This window comes from Phyllobates terribilis, unplaced genomic scaffold (genome assembly GCF_046119375.1).
Source record: "Phyllobates terribilis strain yellow unplaced genomic scaffold, ASM4611937v1 Scaffold_4__5_contigs__length_816908805, whole genome shotgun sequence".
Lineage (NCBI taxonomy): Eukaryota > Metazoa > Chordata > Amphibia > Anura > Dendrobatidae > Phyllobates > Phyllobates terribilis.
In genome coordinates, this window is record NW_027362764.1 from 642840574 (window position 1) to 642859575 (window position 19002).

General features: G+C 43.3%; 1 protein-coding gene across 2 annotated transcripts in view; it reads left to right on the top strand.

Moving 5' to 3' along the window:
* SLCO5A1 (solute carrier organic anion transporter family member 5A1) overlaps positions 1–19002 on the top strand; it is a 157283-nt gene that overhangs the window by 76508 nt on the left and 61773 nt on the right. For both annotated transcript variants that reach the window (XM_073679417.1, XM_073679418.1), the window contains exon 3: positions 5894–6026. In XM_073679417.1, coding sequence (XP_073535518.1) covers positions 5894–6026 — 133 coding nt within the window. The remainder of the gene's footprint in view (positions 1–5893; positions 6027–19002) is intronic.

Below are 19002 nucleotides of genomic sequence, written 5' to 3' on the forward strand. Positions count from 1 at the left end.
GAAAAAAACTGATTAAACCAATAGATCATTTTATAATGTCACATTTTAAGATAATATATTGAAAGATTGCTTGTAATCACTATGACTATTATTTGGACCATGGTTGTTCAGTTCAGTTCTGGACAACCCATTTGATGTCATAATACCTATCAATTGACCTAAAAAGTCAAAGGCTCTCCTATTGGAACTTAAACAACACCTACAAAGAAAATCTAGGAGTATAAAGCCATGTAGAATTTCAATAAATTTTATTAAGTAAATAGACAACAAATAACATAAAAATAAGAGGAAATGAGGGAGACCCCTCCGAAGAAGCCAGACGTGAAACGTGCGTTAGGGGTGTTCTTTTGGATACCAGCTCTGTCCTTGGGTAATTATGCCATTCTAAAACCATTTGGGATTGCTTCCTGCATGCATTAAGCAGGATCAAGGGAAACATATACGTGATTTATGATACCTAACCTGGGCTCTAGCATACACTATTGAGGGCACAATAGCACCTAGATGGAATCAATCTCTGTTTGAAAACACTGCTAACGCCATGTAGGATTGCTGTGTCCACATGTCAGATAGATTTTCGACTAAGTGCTTGCAATTCTGTTTATATACTTCATACTTTCTGCTACTCAGTGGAACCCTCTTGTATATGTTTTGTGAATATTGTATGCACAGTAAGAGTATTAACTGTGCACCCATTATATGTTGATGGTATTGAATCGTAAATATATATATTTTTGTGAATCTAGATGAATATCCCCTTACCTTCTACACTTTTATATGCTTGTCAGATGCATTATAGTTTTTCTTCTGGTTTTATTATTATTATGCTTTGCTTAAAAAGCGCCATCATATTCCACAGCGCTTTACAGACATTATCATCACTGTCCCCATTGGGGCTCACAATCTACATTCCCTAACAGTATGTCTTTGGAATGTGGGCAGAAACACACACAAACATGGAGAACATACAAACTCCTTGCAGATGTTGTCCTTGGTGGGATTTGAACCCAGGACCCAGCGCTGTAAAGCAACAGTGCTAACCACTGGGCCATCATACAGTGCTAACCACTGAGCTGCCCATGGCTACAAATTCAATGTTTTTTGCATACAAACATTGATGCAAAATTCTGCCCAATTGATTGGATTCATTAATTTCCGAGGGGTTAGTATCTGATTGATAGTAATCGGAAATAACCAATTAAACACTACCTATTACCTGGGAACTGTCTCTGTTATTATGGCCATAATTAATACTCCTTAATTAATCATACTGACATGTGAATGATGCCTTAATCTAAGAGGTCTCCTATTCTGAACCCTCAGAATTGAGCGCAGCAGTAATGCTCACTCAGGAGGACCCGGTATGTCCTTGCTTTCTATGGACAGCCTGTTGACACCAATGAGAACTGGGTAATTCTCTGTTTCCTTAGTGGCGCTGAAAGAAATTGAATACTTCTGAATATTCCCCACAGGTTATTCCATTGTAGGATTCTTCTACCAAAAGCGGATTCCTCAAAGAGACAAACTTTTATACTGAATCCTATGGGCAGCACCATGGATCTAAATAGCGAGCTGTCTGGACATGCTTTTTCCCCAAAAACTATTGCATATAATTCATGAATTTCATGTGATATATGCAATTTACAAGATAAATGTTTAGCATTGAAATGAGATTGAATATTTATACTGTGGAGATTCCCATCCATAAATGTTTCCTCTTCTGATGAGTGTATAGTAATGGGATGGCTGTTTGGCTGGATGTCAGCATTTCCATCCTGTAATGAGCGGCTGTGCTCAGTCAGCAGATGTACAATGTGGCTGCACCTCAGTTCTGCTGCTGGTAATTGAAGATATGACTCTTTCCTTGTGAGACTCTGGAGCCTCCATCCATGAAGTAACAAATGCAGATACATAGAAGCGCAGACGTCCCTTGGGTAATGGTGTGTATCTACTTTTAAGAGTTGACACTGTCCTTGATGAAATGATTGTCTTAAGTCATTGATTGGATTCATTAATTTCCAAGGGGTTAGTATCTGATTGATAGTAATCGGAAATAACCAATTAAACACTATCTATTACCTGGGATCTGTCTCTGTTATTATGGCCATAATTAAAGAGGTGCTGAGACAGTCTTTCCTTCCTTATATGTTCAGTATTCTTACATGGCCAATGACTTCAGATTTGTGGAGAAAATGAGAAGCATGGCTGTTTAGTGTTCAAGGCCATGGGTTAATAACAGATACTGTCAGTATATGCATCATGCTATTATTTCAAGTTTATTATCTTTTCATTATCCAAAATCATGCTCCCACCATGACAGTCCCTGACCGTATGTGCTTCTAGGGCATATAGAGGTCGTAGTTCACCTCTCGGACCCCCCTCTATGAGCCAGATTGTACTGGGCTTGCAATTTTTTGAAGGGCTGGCTTGTAATATCACATTTTCAATGCAGAGGCCACAGCAGGAGGAATGTGTAGCCAGACGTAGCTTCTCCATGCCAATAGCAGCTTATTGCTGGGGGTTAGAGGAGCTGGCCCTGTGGCGGCAGTCCTCTGATCACCCCGCCAGTTTATTTTTAAAACTGAATGTCTCTGTGAGATGATCCACATTTAAATTACTAGATCCGTTTGCAATGATATTGGGCCTATAATATGTACGTGTGCACGAGACTGCAAAATTACATCATGTTCCCTTTTGGGGACTAGGACTCCTGTGAGTATATTATAATAACGCTGTCGTTGACTTAGTAACTGGTATTAGAGGTGTTGTCCAGTCTTTTTGGTATTATTGATGTTATGAAACATTTAATATACTTGGTATTTCCGTTCCCACCAAGATTTTCCCTTTATGTATAGAGTGGAGAAGAGATACCGAGATTCTCAGTCACATTTAGAAGCTGAATATCTACACAATGAGCTGCAGTTTAGGCAGAATGTGTGATCAGAAACGAAACGACCTATTATTTAAATGAGGTTTTTTATTTTACTTTTTTTTTTAAACTTTTTATGTTTATTTTTATCAGTCTAGCAGTCCATCGAGCCATGGTGACTTGGTGGATGAACTCTCTGTAGAAAGATCGATCTTGTGTAAGCCTAGATAGGTCCATCAGGGTCATTGCCGCCATTATATTGATTGTATCAAGCCATCGAGTTGCTGGTCTTCCTCTTTGCCTTGTTCCTTCTATTCTGACCATGATGGCCTTCTCCAGTGATTGCTCTAGTCATATGATGTGTCCAACGTAGGCAAGTCTTAGCTTGGTGATCATTGCTTCCAGTGACATGTCTGGCTCCATCTGTTCCAGAATTGATTTATTTGTCCTTCTTGCCATCCATGGTATTGATAGCATCCTTCTCCAGCACCATATTTTGAAAGTGTCGAGTCTCCTTCTCTCTGGTTTCTTTATCGTCCAGGTTTCGCATCTGAGTGTTATCTATTGATCTACACATATAAAAATCTTGCAGTTCTCACACTGGCCCTTAGGTCGAATATTAGACTCCTACTTCCTGCTATTCATATGAACATTAGCCGCTATAGACTGATTCAGACCCTATTTGCTTTTATATAACCGTTATCTGAGCATAAAAAAAACATTAAAAAAAATGGATTGAAACAATAGGTCATTTTCTGATGACACATTCCCTTTAACACAATTATTCAATAACACCCTGGCTATGAACTGTCATCACTGTGTGAAGCCACATCTCACCATACCTTTCTGCTGATACAACCAATGTAGTGGAGATGCACATATGGATTTAGCAGGGCCATATCTATAGGGAGTATAGAGGCTGCAGTCACTCTCAGGCCTGGAGCCTTAGGCTGCGTGCACACGTTGCGTATTACAAGCGTATATGCTGCGGAATTTCCGCAGCGTAAACGCTTGTAAAACGCATGTATATCTGCACCCCATGGTCCCCAATGGCATTCCGCAATGTCAATGCCCATGCTGCGGATTTTTCCGCAGCGTATATGCTGCGGTCAAAAATCCGCAGCATGTTCATTAAGTTTGCGTTTCCGCATGCGGATGGTACCCAAGTCTGGAGGAGAGGAGACTCTCATCCAGACCTGGGTACCAAAGAACCTGTAAAAAAAAGAATAAAATAAAGTTTATACTTATCTTCTGATGTCTTCCCGGTGTTTTCCCGCCGTCGCGAGGTGTGTGAAGGACCTGCCACGTCATTGAGTCATGTGACCCATCACATGACTCAGTGACGTCACCGAAGGTCCTGCACACAACAGAGTGAGCCGCTCAAGACTCCGGACGGGGCACAGAATGCATCGGAAAGTGAGTATAAACTTTATTTTTTTATTTTTTACCATTCTGATTTTTTTTTAAACTATTACTTGGTCACACGATATAAATCCATGCCGGTTGCATGGATTTATATAGTGTGAACAAGTTGTCAAGCACTTTTCCAAGTGATGCTTGAATCACTTGGAGAAGTGCTTGATAACCCGCATGCGGAAATGCATGCAAAGACGCTGCAAAGACGCCTCACAAACGCTTCTACCTGGCGGGAAAACCGCATGTAAAATCCGCATGCGATTTTCCCGCCAGGGAGAAGCGTAAAAAATATGCTTCATTTCCGCAACGTGGGCACATAGCCTTAGGGTCCGCCTGCCCCATAAAATAAAAATTGAAATGTGGGGGTTTCAAGCTATTCCTCAGCTGTTTATCACTCTTGCCAGAGAACAGTCCCAAGTGGAAGTGGACAATTTTCTTTTATGACATCCATTATGTTCTAATAGGACAGATAGAAATTGGTTGTCATGTAAAGCAACTCATTAAAGGGGGGATATCAAGATTGCAAGGTATCAAATTGTATCAACATAATTGGTGATCTTTTGTTGACTGGGATTTAAAGGGGTTTTCCCATGAACAAAAGTTCATTTTAATCAATAGATCTTGGAATAATAATAAGTTCCTCAATTGAATGTATTTAAATAAAATGTTCCTGTGCTGAGATAATCTTATACATGTGCCCCTGCTGTGTACTGTGTAATGGCTGTGTCTGACCGTGCAGGAACATGGTCTGATCATACCACATCTCCTGGGCAAGGGAGGAAGGAAAAGTGGATACAGACAGGACAGCATGGGATCACAGCTGCTGCTTACTGGGAGGTAAAAAATTGTTTAAAAACAGGCAGGGAAATGTTTTACCTCACAGAAAGTATCAGCTGTGATTCCGTGCTGTAATGTCTGTATCCACTTTTCCTTCCTCCCCTGCCCAGGAGATGTGGTATGATCAGACCATGTCCCTGTACGGTCAGACACAGCCATTACACAGTACACAGCAGGGGCGCATTTATAAGATTATCTCAGCACAGGAACATTTTATTTAAATACATTCAATTGTGGAAATTATTATTATTCCAAGATCTATTGATTAAAATGATATTTTGTTCATGGGAAAACCCCTTTAAGTACATTCTTTTAAAGGTCAATTTTCCAATAGAGATGCAACACTGTATATGGCAATTTTGGCAGATGAATCATCATGGCCGTGGTCATAGTTTCATGAAATATTTTTGTTTCTGAGATGATTGAAAGTTTCGCTTGCAGTGACCTGGATTCTTTGCCCTTTTTCCTGACAGTATTTTCTGCAGAGATATAATATGATTTGCTGTGGATCATTTCAGAAAGTCTTCAGAGACCTCTCTTTTTCAGGGGCAAAAAGCTAAATATGATTCTATGGCTTCATGACTTATTAATGAATTTCAATATTTCGAAAGTTTTCCTGTCTTTGGTTTCAGTTGTTTTTTATATCATGTATCATCATAACCATGGCTGTTTTATTTATCACAATAAGTAATAAAAAATAACATTTTGTGTTATACGTTTAATGTGAATTTGCACTTTCTGATACCATTCTTATGGGTTTTGTTTTTACAGCAATCATGTATGTCATGGGTGCCCTTGGTCCAGCAGCCGGCTATTTGTTAGGTGGAGTACTTATTGGATTTTATGTTGATCCCCGCACCATTGTCAACATAGAGCAGAGCGACCCACGATTCATCGGCAACTGGTAAGGCCATAACTAGCTAAAAGAGAAGAAGTAAATTCCCATGCGCAGTCTGCCCGGAAACAGCGGAGAGTAGCCACACATGGCTGCCCCATTGACTGCAGACACTCCATGATGTCAAACCGGGGGAGAAATCCAAGGGTTAGCCACCAGGGCTGTGGAGTCGGAGTTTTGGAGTCAGAGTCTGTGTCCATTTTGGTGGAGACGGTATAAAATGGACCAACTCTGACTCCTAAAATATATAATAAATTGGGTACAGTAGTTCAATGCAGTTTGTGGGGAATATTTTTTCATAAGAATTTGGGAAAGTTATGAAATGTCCTATAAATGTCTGTCCTATTCCTGATCTAAGGGTCTAGACCAGTGCTGGCGAACCTATGGCACGCGTGCCAGAGTTGACATGCAGAGCCCTCCCTAAGGGCACCCGCGGCTTGGCCCAGCACTAGTGCCACTGGATCAGGACCTGGCCCGGCGGGTGAGTACTGGGAGCCCGCCGATGCCAGTCCCCACTTCAGCTAGATGTGCGTTCTCTGACACACATCTAGCTGAAGTGTATTGCAGCGCACGAGTTGCCAGGCCCATGCGCCGCAATACACGCTGCTGGCCAATCAGAGGCCAGCGCCGGCCAATCAGAGGCCAGCAGCTGATGTCAGCGTACAGGCGACCGGGCGCATGGCAGTGACGTCATGCGGCCCCGTCGCTAGGACGCTGGATTCAAATGTCGGCTACAGGAGAGGACGCGGCGCGGGAGAGGAAGGAAGGTGAGTAGGAGGGTGTATTATGTTTTTTTTTTTTTATATGAACAGCGGTGCCAGCAGGATGGAATGGGGGCGGCGGGGGGTGGACGACAACAATATATACTGTACATGGAATGGGGGGCGGAAGGGGGGAACAGCAATATATACATGGAATGGGGGGTGAGGGAAACAGCAATATATACATGGAATGGGGGGCGGGAGGGAAAGAGCATATATACATGGAATGGGGGTGAAAACAGCATATATACATGGAATGGGGGGGACAGCATATATACATGGAATGGGGGGGACAGTGTATATAAATGGAATGGGGGAAAACAGCGTATATACATGGAATGGAGGGGAAGCAGCATAAATACATGGATTGGGGGAAGGCAGCCATATATACATAGATTGGATTGGGGGAGGGAAAGAGCATATATACATGGAATGGGGGTGGTAACAGCATATATATATGGAATGGGTGGGGGAACAGTATATATACATGGAATGGGGGGGAACAGCATATATATATATGGAATGGGGGGGAAATGGCATATATATATATGGAATTGGGGGGAAGAGCATATATACATGGAATGGAGGGGGGAAACAGCAAATATACATGGAATGGGAGGGGGGAAGGAAACAGCATATATACATGGAATGGGGGGGAAACAGCATATATACATGGAATGTGGGGGAAACAGCATATATACATGGAATGGGGGGGAAACAGCATATATACTTGGAATGTGGGGGAAACAGCATATATACATGGAATGGAGGGGAAACAGCATATATACATGGATTGGGGGAGGGCAGCCATATATACATGGATTGGGGAGGGTGGCATATATACATGGATGGGGGTATATAACAAGATGGGGGTGAGCACATTCTTTATTTCTGCGGTCTCAGACCCCTGCTCCTTTCTGTGGCTGCTCTATGCTGCCCTCGTCTGCTCTCTGTATGAGCTGTGTTTTCTAAACTAAAACCTCAGTATTCAGGTGAATTTGCCGTGTTGGCACTTGGCGATAAATAAGTGGGTTTTGGATTGCAGTTTGGGCACTCGGTCCGTAAAAGGTTCGCCATCACTGGCTAAGACTTTTAGCTGAGATGAATCTGTGCTACAGTAAATTTATCACTTAAACATGAGCCATGTATGAGGGAGTCGGAGTCGGAGTTGGAGTCGGTGTCATGGAAATTGAGGAGTTGGAGTCGGAGGTTTGGCTTACTGACTCCATAGCCCTGTTAGCCACAAACTTCTGCAGCAAAATCTAGTGCAAATATGTGTCAGATTTTTCCACACAAAAAATCTACTATGGAACATTCCTTCAATGACTCCATCATTTAGTAAAATCATGTAGCCATTTAGTTTAAAATGTATTTTTTTCCATTATATTACAGAATAATGTAACCCCCAGTCTCCTAGTATATGGTGCTGATCTTTTGTTAAAGGAAACAGTCAGCAGGCTTTTGCTATGTAATCTGAGGACAGCATGAGATTGAGGTTTAAACACTGAATTCATTGTGTCACTTATCAGGGTATGTGCTGTTTTTACTTACAATGAAGATTTTATCACTAGGAGATTATCATTGCTGTGACTTGTTGCCTTGTTCCAAGTGGTCCAACCACACCCCCTCCTGTGATAAGCAGCTCACTGTCAATAGACAATTTACACAGAAAGCTGTGGTGTGGGCAGGGTTAGCATTTGAGCTCTGCTACATGCTACATCTAAGAACTCTGTGTCACAACAGCTGCATCTAGTAGAGTAAGTGATACATCGTTGGAATCAGGGTCTCTTCCCCTACATTATGATACTCTCAGATTGGGTAGCAAAAACCTGGTGACAGATTCTTTTAACATTCACAATCATTTGAAAATTGCTAAGATTTAAGAATACAACCAACAACTTTATGCATAGACTAGAAATCTTCTACTGATTGTGTGTACACGTCATATGATGTCGCCATGGTAACAGACTACAAATAACCACTGTGTAGTCTGATCCTGGATTATGCACAGTCTATCAATCTGTTACTATAGTTACATACTGGCAGGCATGAAAAACATTTAAACAGTTGATACATTTTGGATGGTGTGCAACAATAAATAAAAAAATTGGTGGCGAAAATGGAACTTCACATTAATATTGTTTACTGGAGTACTGTAGGACTGCATTGTTCCTGACGCTCAGTAGATGCATAATGACATTGGAATTGGGAATCTTTGCATTGGAAATACAGTGGGGAAAATAAGTATTTGTTTCTCTGCAAGTTTTCCCACCTACAAAGAATGGAGAGGTCTGTAATTTTTATCGCAAGTACACTTCAACTGTGAGAGACAGGATCTAAAAATAAAAAGCAGAAAATCACTTTGTATGATTTGTAAATAATTACATTGCATTTTACTGCAAGAAATAAGTATTTGATCACTTACAAACAAGCAAGAATTCTGGCTCTAAGGCTGTGTGCCCACGTAGCGTTTTTCAAGCGTTTATGCTGCGGAATTTCCGCAGCGGAAACGCTTGTAAAATGCTAGGTAATCCGCACCCCATGGTCCCCAAGGGGATTCCGCATGTTGTATGCACATGCTGCGGATTTTTCCGCAGCGTTTATGCTGCGTACAAAAATCCGCAGCATGTCATTTAATTTTGCGGAAGCGCAGCGGAACTCCCGCCATTGACTTGCATTGAGACGCACAGAAACCGCGACTGTACATTTTTACAAGCGGCTTCTATGCGTCTCTATGTGCGGATGGTACCCAGTTCTGGAGGAGAGGAGACTCTCATCCAGACCTGGGTACCATTGTACCTGTAAAAAAAGAATAAAATAACAAATAAAGTTTATACTCACCTGTCCGGAGGCTTCTCTCTGAATGCCAGCAGCGCTGAAGGACCTGCGGTGACGTCACAGTCATGTGACCGCAGGCCCTTCACCGCTGTGTCTCGCGATATGCCGGCAGCCGGGAACCAGCCAGGAAGCAGCGCTGCAGCCACGCCGGGGCATCGGGGGTGAGTATAGCTTTATTTGTTTTAATTTTTACGGTTCACACTGTATAAATCCATGCTGTTTGCATGGATTTATACAGTGTGACCTAGTTGTCAAGCACTTTCCAAGTGATGCTATCGCCTGGAAAGTGCTTGTCAATCTGCATGCGGAAACGCATGTGAACCCGCATGTGGATCCGCATGTATTCTGCAGGAAAAACGCATGCACAATCTGCATGCGTTTTTTTCTGCCAGGGAGATGCAGAAATGCTGCAGAAATTTTCTGCTTCATTTCTGCATCGTGGGCACATAGCCTAACAGACCAGTTAGTTTTTCTTTAACAAGCCCTCCTACTCTGCACTCATTACTAGTATTAATTGCACCTGTTTGAACTTGTTACCTGTATAAGAGACACCTGTCCACACACTCAATCAATCCCACCCCAACCTCTCCACCATGTCCAAGACCAAAGAGCTGTCTATTGACACCAGGGGAAAAATTGTAGAGCTGCACAAGGCTGCGATGGGCTACAGGATAATAGGTTAGCAGATTGGTGAGGAGTCAGCAACTGTTGGCGAAATTATTAGAAAATGGAAGAAACACAAGATGACTGTCAATATTCCTCAGTCTGGGGCTCCATGCAAAATCTCGCCTTGTGGGGTAAGGTTTATTCTGACGAAGGTCGGGAATCAGCCAAGAACTACACGGGAGGACCTGGTCAATGACCTGAAGAGAGCTGAGACCACAGTCTCAAACATTACCGTTAGTAACACACTACACCATCATGAATTAAAATCCTGCGGGGTACTTAAGGTCCACCTGCTTACACCAGCAGATGTCCAGGCCCGTTTGAAGTTCACCTTCTTCCATGCCTCCTCTGGATCATCATCATCAAGATGGTCTTTGGTGATGTGGTCAGATGAGACCAAAATAGAACTTTTTGGTATGAACTTCACTTGCCGTGTTTGGAGGAAGAAGAATGAGTACAACCCCAAGAACACCGTCCCAACCGTGAAGCATGGTGGGGGAAACATCATATTTTGGGGTGCTTTTCTGCAAAGGGGACAGGATGACTGCACAGTATTGAAGGGAGGATGGATGGGGTCATGTATCGCAAGATTTTGGCCAACAACCTCTTTCCCCCAGTAAGAGCAATGAAGATGGGTAGTAACTGGGTTTTCCAGCATGACAATGACCTGAAACACACAGCCAGGGCAACTAAGGAGTGGCTCCATAAGAAGCCTTTCAAGGTCCTGGAATGGTCTAGTCAGATTCCAGACCTGAACCCAATATAAAATCTTTGGATGGAGTTGAAACTCAATGTTGCCCAGCGACAGACCCAAAACCTGAAGGATCTGAAGAAGATATGTATGGAGGAGTGGGCCAAAATTCTGCTGCAGTGTGTGCAAACTTGGTCAAGAGCTACAGAAAACGTCTGACCTCTGTAATTGCAAACAAAGGTTTCTGTACCAAATATTAAGTTCTGTTTTTCTATTTCATCAAATACTTACCATCTTTTTCGGACTATAAGATACACTTTTTTCCTACAATATTTTGGAGGAAAGTGAGGGGTGCATCTTATAGTCCAGATGTATGGTGTTATGTTCTGCTACCAGAGCTAAGGAAAGAGAGGAGATCTGTCCCTACGATAGAACTCCGCTTAATCCCTACGATGTAACAGGGGACCTGATCCTGCGATCAGACCTGCTAAAGTCCTAAGCTAGTCTGTACGGAGACCTATAGATGTGGGGAAGGAATCCCTACAAGTACTAAGGACTGGGAGGAAAATGGGACACCTCCTAACAGAAATAGTAGCAGACAGACGAACAAACAAAATATATAGAACATAGAGGTCCGTAGACCAAGCAAACTAACAGAGTCAGATACAGAGCACAGGCTAGCTAGAAAGTAGTTAAACAATGAAGTCCAGCAAAGCCAGAAGGGCGGAGCAGGATTAAATAGGCCAACTAGGTCATGTGACCAGCAAAGGAAAAAACCTAAGAACAAGGTTCTAACAGTACCCCCCCTTCTAAGAGGATCCTCCGGATCCCCTAGGACCAGGCTTATCAGGAAATCTCCTGTGAAACGCTCTGATAAGTCTGGACGCGGAAACATCATCCGACCTCACCCAAGAGTTATCCTCGGGTCCGAAATCTTTCCAGGCCACAAGATACTGCAAACTACCTCTATACTGTCTAGAGTTAAGGATGCGAGAAATTTCATATTCCCCGTCCTCCACCACCGGAGGAACAGAGGCAGAGGCGTCACAATCCGATACAACAGCTTTTTTCAACAGAGAGACATGAAATACCGGATTAATTCTCCAGGAGGTAGGAACCTCCAACCTAACAGCAGATTGGTTGACAACCTGAAGCACCTTAAAGGGCCCTACAAACTTGGGACCCAATTTCTTAGAAGGAATCCTCAACCGCAGATTCCTAGAGGACAACCAAACCATGTCACCAACAGCGAACAAATCCTCCTGTCGTTTCCTATCAAAGTAGTCTTTAGATTTTCTGTTGGCCTCCTGAAGATTACCACGCACATCCGTCCAAACTCTCTCCAAATCACCGGAAAAATTCTCCTCCTCAGGCACGGCAGATCCCAACTTGGAGAACGACCCAAAAGATGGATGTCTCCCAGAACAACAAAAAAAAGGCGAACAACCAGCAGAAGAAGATGTATGATTGTTCAGAGCAAATTCAGCAAGTGGCAGAAACTCAGACCACCCCTCTTGATTGTCTGCCACAAAACAACGCAAGAACTGCTCAACATCCTGGTTTTTCCTTTCTGTCTGGCCATTAGATTCAGGATGATATCCGGACGAGAACGACAAATGAACTCCCAACCTGTCACAAAAGGCACGCCAAAAACGAGCCACGAACTGAGGACCCCTATCAGAAACAATGTCAGTAGGAACGCCATGAAGTCTGACAATTTCCTTGACAAAGGCCTTAGCGAGAGTTTTAGCGCAGGGCAGTTTGACGAAGGGAACCAAGTGACACATCTTGCTAAAACGGTCCACGACCACCCAAATGACAGTAAAACCCTCAGAGGGGGGAAGGTCAGTTATAAAGTCCATAGCCAAATGTGTCCAAGGAGCACTGGGAACCTCCAAAGGACAAAGCAACCCCGCAGCAGGAGTATGTGAGGACTTAGATCTAGCACATATAGTACATTGACGCACCCACTTAATGACTTCCTTCTGCCATCCAGGCCACCAAAAACTGCGACCCACCAGTCTCTTGGTCTCAGAGATTCCAGGATGACCTGCCAACCGAGATTCGTGACACTCAACAAACAAATCTCTCCTAAAGGTCCCAGGCACAAACAACCTCCCATGAGGAGTGTTAGATGGGGCATTCTCCTATGCTTTAAGAATCTCATCTTCCAAAATGGAGTCCAAAGCAGCTATCACAACACCTTCTTGTAAAATGTTCTCCTCTTTCTCAGCACCGACTATGGGAGAAAAACTGCGAGACAAGGCATCCGCCTTAACATTCTTAGTACCAGGGATGTAAGTAACGGAGAAATTAAACCGCGAGAAAAACAGTGCCCACCTAGCCTGACGGGCATTCAGGCGCTTGGCAGCATCAAGATATATCAGATTTTTATGATCCGTAAGAACCTGAACGGGAAATTCCGCACCTTCCAAGAAGTGGCGTCAGTGTTCAAATGCGAGTTTAATAGCCAATAATTCCCGATTACCAATATCGTAATTCAGTTCAGTCTCCGAAAATTTTTTTGAAAAAAAGGCACAGGGATGTAATCCATCCCCGTTATCCTGAGACAATTCTGCGCCAACCCCCACAGAGGAAGCATCAACCTCAACCAAAAACGGCTTAGTCACATCAGGCTGCATAAGGATGGGAGCAGAGGTGAACCTCTCCTTGAGATACACAAAAGCTTCAATGGCCTCAGAAGACCACTGAACCGCATCAGCACCTTTCCTGGTGAGATCGGTCAGAGGTTTGACAATACTAGAAATTTTTTTTATGAATTTTCTGTAATAATTGGCGAAACCCAAAAACCTCTGTATCGATTTCAAACCAATAGGCCTAGGCCATTCCTGTACAGCTTGAACTTTAACCGGGTCCATCTCAAAACCTTCTCTGGAGATAATGTAGCCCAAAAAACTAATTCTCTGTACAGCGAACTCAAATTTCTCCAGCTTAGCAAAAAGCGAATTGTCCATTAATAACTGTAATACCTCACGTACGCTCTGCCAATGAGACTCCAGATCCGGCGAATAAATCAAATTGTCATCCAAATACACAACCACATTTTTGCCGATCAAAGGTCTAAGGATGTCATTAATAAGATTCTGAAAAAATGCAGGAGCATTAGTAAGACCAAAAGGCATAACCAGATTCTCAAAATGACCCACAGGAGTGTTAAAAGCAGTCTTCCATTCGTCACCCTCCTTCATGCGCAACAGATTGTATGCCCCCTTAAGGTCAATTTTAGAGAACCACTTGGCCCCCATTAACTGGTTAAACAGATCAGGAATCAATGGCAGTGGGTAAGGATTGCGTACAGTAATTTTGTTAATCTCACGAAAATCCAGACAAAGACGTAAACCGCCGTCCTTTTTTTTTACAAAAAAAAATCCAACCGCCACAGGAGACTTAGAGGGCCTAATGTGACCGGCGGCCAAACTTGTCTGTATGTATTCCTCCAAAGCCTTTCTCTCAGGAATAGTAAGGTTAAATAAACGACTTTTAGGAAGAGTCGCTCCAGGGACAAATTCAATAGAACAATCATAGTCTCTATGGGGAGGCAAAACCTGCGATTCCTTCTCAGAAAAAACTCTCCAAAAATCCTGAATAGGAACAGGCAATTCTCCCCTATCCAAAGCTGCAATACGCCCGTTACAACACTTGTCATAACATTTATGGCTCCAGGATTTAATTTCACTGGTAGACCAATCCAGTACAGGATTGTGAAATTTTAACCAGGGCAATCCCAATATTACTGGAGAAGGCAAGTTATTCAACACTACCAAATCCAATTTCTCATGGTGAACACCATTAATAGTGAGAGGAAATTCACAGACCTTGAGAGTAATATTCTTCAAAGGGGAACCATCCACAGAAACCACAGCAATGGGGGATGATAAAGGTTCGGGTTTTAAATTGAGTCTTTCCAAGAATCCCCCATCAATAACATTCAGAGTAGACCCACAATCAACAAACACCCGAAATTCCATTAATTTTTCCTGAGCAATCGTGGAAGCAGCTAAAAATACACCCTTGGAATTTAAACAGGCAATACGGGCATGACTGACCATTTTTTTTTCTTTCTTGATACGAAGCTCACAGTCTTTAATTAAATGACCAGATTTTCCGCAATAGAAACACAAGCCTTCAGAAAATCTGCGATCTTTTTCTTGAGAGCGAGGTGCCATCGCTCCAATCTCCATCGATTCGCCACTGTTAGTACACACATTCTCATAACCAGAAACTGACATAGCAGAGGATTTGCTCTCATTAACCCTTGCACGCAGTCTCCTATTCACCCGTATAGCTAATTGCATAGCCTGTTGCAAATCTTCAGGTGTAGGATAAGCAATTAGCAGGTCTTTAACCCTTTCACTGAGCCCAGCAAGAAATAGACTTTTCAGAGCAGAATCGTTCCACCCTGTTTGAGTAGACCATCGACGGAAATGAGTACAATATTTTTCCACATTACCTGATCCCTGTCTCAAACGTCTTAACTCAGTCTCAGCTGATGAGACACGGTCAGGATCATCATATAATAGTCCCAAAGCAGAAAAAAAACTATCCACTGAACTGAAGCATGTATCACTAGGTTGCAAAGAAAAGGCCCACTCCTGAGGCTCTTTGCGCAAAAGTGACATTATAAACCCTATACGCTGGGAATCATCCCCAGAGGACTTGGGTCTCAAACGAAAATACAATAAGCAAGCATTTTTAAATGAAAAAAATTCTTGGTGTTCACCAAAAAATAAATCCGGCAAACGTACCTTAGGCTCCAAGAAACGTGCTCCAGGACAGTTACTCACGTGCTGACGGAGCTCAGTCACCTCCAAAGAGAGTCCCTGCAGGTGTTTAGCCAAATCCAGAACCGACACCATGATGGAACACAAAAAAAAAACTTTCCTTAGAGCATTTGCTGGGCTGGACTTACTGTTATGTTCTGCTACCAGAGCTAAGGAAAGAGAGGAGATCTGTCCCTACGATAGAACTCAGCTTAATCCCTACGATGTAACAGGGGACCTGATCCTGCGATCAGACCTGCTAAAGTCCTAAGCTAGTCTGTACGGAGACCTATAGATGTGGGGAAGGAATCCCTACAAGTACTAAGGACTGGGAGGAAAATGGGACACCTCCTAACAGAAATAGTAGCAGACAGACGAACAAACAAAATATATAGAACATAGAGGTCCGTAGACCAAGCAAAGTAACAGAGTCAGATACAGAGCACAGGCTAGCTAGAAAGTAGTTAAACAATGAAGTCCAGCAAAGCCAGAAGGGCGGAGCAGGATTAAATAGGCCAACAAGGTCATGTGACCAGCAAAGGAAAAAACCTAAGAACAAGGTTCTAACATATGGTACCTTAAAGTCCAGCTGTGGATGGTGGGGTGTGTGGGGGGAGAGGTAGAGGAGCGGGTCACAGGAGGCAGGAGTAGGAGGTGGGGCTAGCACTGTGCCCGCTGTTAAAGAAAATTAATATTCACTGCTTCATTGCTCCCCACGCCCATGGGAGTGGAGAAAAGTGAATATTTATTCTTTTTAATAGCGAAGCCGCTGCAGGAGCCGACGGGGCTGCTAACAATTTGCGTTCTATTAAGGAAAATGAGTATTCCTTGCTCCACATGCCCATAGTCCCGGACGTGGGGAGCAGAGAATATTCTGGCAGCTGACTTCAGCATGTGAGGGCGCATGGCAGTGACGTCACGCGCTGCTTACACAGTGAGATCAGCTCCTGGCAGCAGAACAGGAGCAGAGGGAAGGTGAGTATGATCCTTTATTCTCTGTGTGCAGCATGATAGGGATGGGGGTGCCATGCATACCAGGGTGTGGATGGAGGTGCCATGCATACCAGGATGGCCATGGGGGTACCATGCATCCCCGGATGAGGTTGGGGGTGCCATGCATACCAAGATGGGCATGCGAGTGCCAAGCATATCAGGATGTGGTTGGGGGTGGCATGCATACCAGGATTGGGGTGCTATGCATACCAGGATGGGGATGCGGATGACATGCATACCAGGATGGGGATGCGGATGACATGCATACCAGGATGGGGATGGGAGCCACGTATATCAGGATGGGGTGGCCATATATACCAGGATGGGGGCATATTTATACTAGGATGGGGGATATTAGTACAGAATTGGGAGACATTACCCCTACAACTGTGTCAGCAGCAGACCCCCCCCCCCATAACAATGGATTTTTGACCACATTTTTTGTTTAAATCTTTTTTCTATTTTCCTCCTCTAAAACCTAGGTGCGTCTTATGGTCCGGTGCGTCTCAAAGTCCGAAAAATACCTTATTTCATGCAATAAAATGCTAATTAATTATGTAAAAATCATACAATGTGATTTTCTGGATTTTTTTTTAGATTCTGTCTCTAACAGGTGAAGTGCACCTATGATAAAAATTACAGACCTCTCCATTCTTTGTAAGTGGGAAAACTTGCAAAATCGGCAGTGAATCAAATATTTATTTTCCCCACTCTATTACCAGAAACGCCCCGAGTTGGCCTCTTCTGCCAGTTTGTTGTAAAATTCTATTTTTCATAATATATATTTTTCTCATAGTCTATTTTCCAAGCAGCAAAAGAAATTGTTGGCTCTCACAGGGACTTTTTCATACTCTTAAACTCGTTGGGAAGTTAAGGAAATCGCAAAATCTTCAGATTGGTTTGAAACAATAGCAGTAACAATACTCATCTCGCATATCCTCTTCTGCTCTAATTCTGATGTTACCTGGTACCCCACCAGTCTCTATTTCCAGCTGCCGCAATGATATCCTGTCACATGAAAATGTGACAGCAGCAGATCTGGATGACAATCCTTGCAAGGACTCGCTCACACGAGCGATGATTCTCTCTTCCAAGAGAATTGAATCGATTATGGCAATGACACTCGGCGCAAACTCTGATTATAATTTGAGCCGAGTGTCAGTTTATTCTGATGCAAGAGAATCATATCACAGGTGCGGAGAAGATAGATAACTAAATTTCTCCATTGACGGAGTCCACGGATGTTGGACTGCACTCAGATGACATCCGAGTGCAGTCCTATGTTTTACTTGCGCCCATAGACTTCAATGGGTGTGCGTGATCCGATTTACAGAACCACTCGCAGAAACTTATCGGCATGAGAAAAAAACGCAGATTTACACTGCCCCACAGTGTAACATTGGTCCTAGTGCTATTAAATAAAACATCACTCGGCCGTGTTATACGCTTGTGTGAACGAGCGAATGAATAATGACCATTTTGATTTCTCACAAGCTGATATAAACAAGGAAACGGCTGAATAGAACTTTACTCAATTTCCATTATCTTATAGCAAGTGACGAGCTGTAGGGATAAGAAATACTGAACTTTAAAATTACATATCAGCTACTTACATCCAGCCCCTCCAGGTCCTGTCATTTTACGTTTATGTATTGCTAGCCTCTCTTCAGGGGAAGGAGAAAAGCCGGTATTAGCTTTTAGTCTTACACTGAGTCAGCAGCTGCAGTAATTGTCAGAAACCATACATTTTAAAAAGTTCCTATCATTTTATTTATTTTTTATTCCACCCTAAATGTGCTGCAGGTCAGACCTTTTGGACAGAGTGGTGTACGGGCTCAATAGTAAGACTAAGAGATAATACAGCGCTATGCTGGTGCGATCGTGCAGGAACTGAGCACTGCTACTTTCTGAAGTGAGCACTTGTGAGCAGTCTTTTTTTGGATTGGTGGGGTGTGAAGAATGGCACCAGAGAGACCTCGCAGAATCCCACCGCTACCACCAATGTGATGAATGGCATTGGAGAGATCCCGCAGAATCCCACCGCTGCCACCACTTGTGATGAATGGCACCAGAGAGATCCCGCCGAATCCCACTGCTTCCACCACTTGTGAAGGATCTGCACCTCACCACCCGCCTGGCGTCACAGTTACGTCAGATGGAACCCGTGATACGGATGTGCCCTTTGCACCAACGTGACGTTCCGCACCCCCTCGGGGACGCGTAAGGTCAGATTGGTACAGTTCTACACAGGCATC